Source organism: Etheostoma spectabile, chromosome 8, assembly GCF_008692095.1.
Source record: "Etheostoma spectabile isolate EspeVRDwgs_2016 chromosome 8, UIUC_Espe_1.0, whole genome shotgun sequence".
In the NCBI taxonomy this organism is placed as follows: Eukaryota; Metazoa; Chordata; class Actinopteri; order Perciformes; family Percidae; genus Etheostoma; species Etheostoma spectabile.
The window spans coordinates 33,537,399-33,542,398 of NC_045740.1; the positions used below are offsets into that span (position 1 = coordinate 33,537,399).

The window sequence follows — 5,000 nt, forward strand, 5'->3', positions numbered from 1 at the left end:
CCTGTACCTGTGTAATGACAATAAAGTTGAATCTAATCTAATCTAATCTAATTTATTGTGAACCTCAGTTGATATGCGGGCCAGATCAAAGTTTGCGAGGGGCCGGATTTGGCCCACAGGCCTCGAGTTTGACACGTGCGTTCTTGCTTCTCTTTTCTAGTTTTGGGGCTGAGATCGGAGCGAGTGCAGTAGGAACTGTGACCACACATGGCGAGGCCGTTTGAACTGCTCTGGTGGCTCAATTAAAGGATTCCCAGCATGAAACTACCCTTCACCCTAAAGCCTCATGTTGTTTACAGCGTCAACACAGCCATTCGAATGAATATGAATTTAATGGGAATTAATGTGATGTTTTGGAGAAAAGCTCATAGATATTTGGTGTCAAGTTCTTCAAATGCTGTTTCATTTCATATGATGAAAATTAAATGTGTTTACGTGAGTGTTTCGGTGCTTGAAATGATATTACCAAAGTCTAAGGTTATATATGTTATTAAAATAGTAAATAAATGTCGGAAATGAAATCGCTTAGAATGGGAGTTTACATTATTGAACATTATTGGATGTGCCGCAGCGTCTTTCATCCTCAGAGGATTAAACTCTTAAGATTCAGTCTGTAAAAGATGTAAGTTACTAAACGTTTATGATTGAATGTGTTCAGTCTAATTTAAAATGGAAACAAATAATAAATGTTCAAGTTGTTAGAGTAAAAAATAAAGTGGACTTTAATAAACATTTGCTAGTTTTTCTGAAGAATGTGCCATTCAATTAATTAATAATAATATAAAAAAAGTTATAAACACTTGTTTAATTAACATTCAGTAAATTAACAACAATATGCAGAAAGAGAACATATGAGGAAGCTCAAATAATGTTAGGGACACAGTTATGACATATTATATTAAGTCTTAAAATCCAGTTTAGGTGAAATCAGTCAAAGTGTGGTGACATTTCTGTATTATATTCTGTCTATTTTAGTTCTTTTAACTTTCAACTTTAAAGTGCCCTTGTTTCTCATTTCCCTTTATACTTTTTGTTATTCATTTGAAAATTGATGCGGTAAATCTACAATTTTGACAAATATGAATACAGTGCTCAATCAATGAATCAATGAATTAATCAGTCAATCGATCAAAACTTTGAATACAATTTTTAAATTTTGATGCTGGACAACAACAAGTTCATAGTCAACAGGAAGACAGATAATAAACAAATATGATGGCAGAGCAGGTGAGAATAATAGAAGAGAGTAACAAATGCTAATATAATATTATAAATATGAGCAGTGACTCACAGAAGCAGCAGCTGTGTCAGGGAGCTGAACGCTCCGTCGGGGACGTGGCGGATGTCGTTGAGGGCGAGAGTCAGAGCCTGCAGCGCCGGCAGGTCCCTGAGAGCCAGAAAGGGGACCTCCGTCAGGACGTTGTCATCCAGCCGCAGGTGGAGGAGAGAGCGCAGGCCTCTGAAGGAGGCGGCCGGCAGACGGGACAGCAAGTTAGCGTCCAGACGTCTGGACAAGATGTCAGGAGACGGACCATTTAAAACTACTTATGATGTTGTCTTCTTCTTTAATTTGCATTTGTATGGAAGCATATTGCTGCCATGCAGAACATATCAGAATCACATTATTGCGTCAAAATGTATGGTAATAGCAAGATGTTTTCACATTGTGACAACACATAACCTAATCAAAGAAAGTTCTTGCTATTACAATGAACTACTTATTGCCTTGCAACATAAAAAGTTTCACGTCATAACAATAAATTATACTGACCTGCTCTATCTGTAAATTATTGAGCGGTCTAGACCTGCTCTATCTGTAAATTATATTTCGAGTGTCTAGACTGCTCTATCTGTAAATTTAGAGTGGTCTAGACCTGCTCTATCTGTAGATTATGAGTGGTCTAACCTGCTCTATCTGTAATTATGAGCGGTCTAGACTGCTCTATCTGTAAATTATACAGTGGTCTAGACCTGCTCTATCTGTAAATTATAGAGCGGTCTAGACCTCTCTCATCTGTAATTATAGAGCGATCTAGACTTGCTCTATCTGTATTATACAGGTCTAGACCTGCTCTATCTGTAAATTATAGAGCGGTTCTAGACCTGCTCTATCTGTAATTATAGAGCGATCTAGACTGCTCTATCTGTAAATTATAAGTGGTCTAGCCTGCTCTTCCGTAAATTTAGAGCGGTCTAGACCTGTTCTATCTGTAATTATAGCGGTCTAGACCTGTTCTATCTGTAATTATAGAGCGATCTAGACTTGCTCTATCTGTAAATTATACGTGGTCTAGACCTGCTCTACCTGTAAATTATACAGTGATCTAACGTCTCTATCTGTAAATCATAGAGCGGTCTGACCTGCTCTATCTGTAATTATACGTGGTCTAGACCGCTCTATCTGTATATCATAGAGTGGTCTAACCTGCTCTTATCTGTAAATTAAGAGAGGTCTAGACCTGCTCTATCTGTAAATTATACAGTGGTCTAGACCTGCTCTATCTGTATATCATAGAGCGGTCTAGACCTGCTCTATCTGTAAATTATGAGAGGTCTAGACCTGCTCTATCTGTAATATATAGCGATCAGACCTGTTCTATCTGTAAATTATAGAGCGATCTAGACCTGTTCTATCTGTAAATTATAGAGCGGTCTAGACCTGCTCTACCTGTAAATTATAGAGCGTCTAGACCAGCTCTATCTGTAGATTTAGAGCGGTTCTAACTGCTCTATCTGTAAATATAGAGCGGTCTAGACCTGCTCTATCTGTAGATTATAGAGTGGTCAAGACCTGCTCTATCTGTAAATTATGAGCGGTCTAGACCTGCTCTATCTGTAAATTATAGAGTGGTCTAGACCTGCTCTATCTGTAATTATAGAGCGGTCTAGACCTGCTCTATCTGCAGATTATAGAGTGGTCTAGACCTGCTCTATCTGTAAATTAGAGCGGTCTAACCTGCTCTATCTGTAAATATAGAGGTTCTAGACCTGCTCTATCTGTAAATTATAGAGTGGTCAGACCTGCTCTATCTGTAAATTATAAGTGGCTAGACCTGCTCTATCTTAAATTATAGAGGGTCTAGACCTGCTCTATCTGTAATTTATAGAGTGGTCTAGACCTGCTCTATCTGTAAATTATAGAGTGTCTAGACCTGCTCTATCTGTAGATTATAGAGTGGTCTAGACCTGCTCTATCTGTAAATTATAGAACGGTCTAGACCTGCTCTATCTGTAAATTATAGAACGGTCTAGACCTCTCTATCTGTAATTATAGAGTGGTCTATTGTACTTAGTAGAATTTTCACGGGTTTTACTTATTATATTTCTGAAAATTTTTAGTTTTACTCCACTAAATTTGCCCCTCAGTGTATTTGTTACTCGTTTTTCCAAGAATCTTGTTGTATTGACATCAAAAAATGAAGTTTTTTACTCCACTAAATTTGCCCCTCAGTGTATTTGTTACTCGTTTTTCCAAGAAATCTTGTTGTAAGTTTGACATCAAAAAATGAAAGTTCTGTGTCTGTTTTTGTTGATGTCAGACTTATGTTAATAATATTATGTTTAAGAAGGTTTGCTAACCCTCAATATTGTGATTTCATATCAAGCTTTTACTTTTACTTCTAGTGATAATTAAGCACTTTTAATATCAGAAAATTACTTTTGATACTTTAGTACAGCAAATATCAGATAAGTTAAGAAACTACTCAAGTGATACTCTAAAAGGAGACGTTAACGTCTACCAAAGTCATTTTCTTGTACTTTGCTTCAAGTACTTCATACAAAACTGTCGCATTATTTTCACCTGCTTCTCGAGCTGGATTTCCTTATATGTCTTGACCTTTTCAACACAAATCATGTAACAGTGAACAGGTTGTTGCTGTTCTGCTCATCTGAACTCAACAGACGTGAGTGAGACCGAGGTCTCTGGCGACCAGGGAGGTCCACACATTCTTCCACTGCATGGGAGTAATTTCTGGTGTTGACAGTCTGACAAAGCCTCCTGGCACAACCACAGACAGGCAGCTGGCCCGGGCCCACACCCACCACCACCTGTGTGTGTGTGTGTGTGTGTGTGTGTGTGTGTGTGTGTGTGTGTGTGTGAAATGGCCCTCTGAAACACAGAGGTGTTAAATGTCGGTTAGTTAGAAATGTCTGGAGGGAGATCAGATCCTCATCCACACACACAGACAGACACACACACACACACACACACACACACGCATTTATACAGTATATAGTCAATCAAAAAAATAAATCAACTTAAATTTAACTGCAAATAACTTCAGTCTTCCACCTGGAAACTCAACTTGTTAACTTGTTACAACATGACACACACAAACACACACATACACACCCCTACAAGAATATAGGTTTTGTTTCAACATTGGGGGGGGGGGGGGGGGGGGTCTCATGTTTAGTTTATGATCATAACTATGAATGTGTACGTGCAGTCTCTTGATAATTGGATAACAATGGGGAGTGACTCACAGAGAACGCAGGTTCTTGAGGTTCTGTAAAGCTTCAGGCGGAACCTTCTTCAGATGATTGTTCTGCAGACTTCTGTGTGACGACACAAAAACACAACTATGAATATAATTAATATGAATACAAATATATTAAACTAATTCCAGGGGGTTTCCTGTAAAACCCTCACTGGCTTCTAACAGACGACTAATTAAACCAGTTTAGTGGTGATTATATCTGGAGAGGACAAGTTCTATAATCAATAATAAAATGCTGATAAATAGTAAGTAACAATCAAATAATATCCAGTGTTCTAATCCATTATTATATCACGATGTCATGCAGTTCAGATTAGACAATAATTCTGTTTCATTAGGTCAAAAAAATACATTTGTCTATAAGAAAACGTTTTAATTAATTAATCTGTTTTCTGCTTCTTGGATTTGGTTTAATTACATCCTGAAACTTTTATTGTTATTTCATCAAAACTAGACTGTGTGAGATTGTGAGAAGTTGTTTATCGTGTTTGGAGACAC

At 37.6% G+C, this 5,000-nt stretch overlaps 1 protein-coding gene across 1 annotated transcript in view; it reads right to left on the reverse strand.

Moving 5' to 3' along the window:
* The window catches only part of LOC116693994 (leucine-rich repeat-containing G-protein coupled receptor 5), a gene marked incomplete at its 5' end in the record, with an annotated part of 18,968 nt that overhangs the window by 9,029 nt on the left and 4,939 nt on the right, over positions 1 to 5,000 (reverse strand). Inside the window, 2 exons of the mRNA XM_032523382.1 lie at positions 1,292 to 1,507; positions 4,489 to 4,560. Of these exons, the coding sequence (XP_032379273.1) occupies positions 1,292 to 1,507; positions 4,489 to 4,560 (288 nt within the window). The remainder of the gene's footprint in view (positions 1 to 1,291; positions 1,508 to 4,488; positions 4,561 to 5,000) is intronic.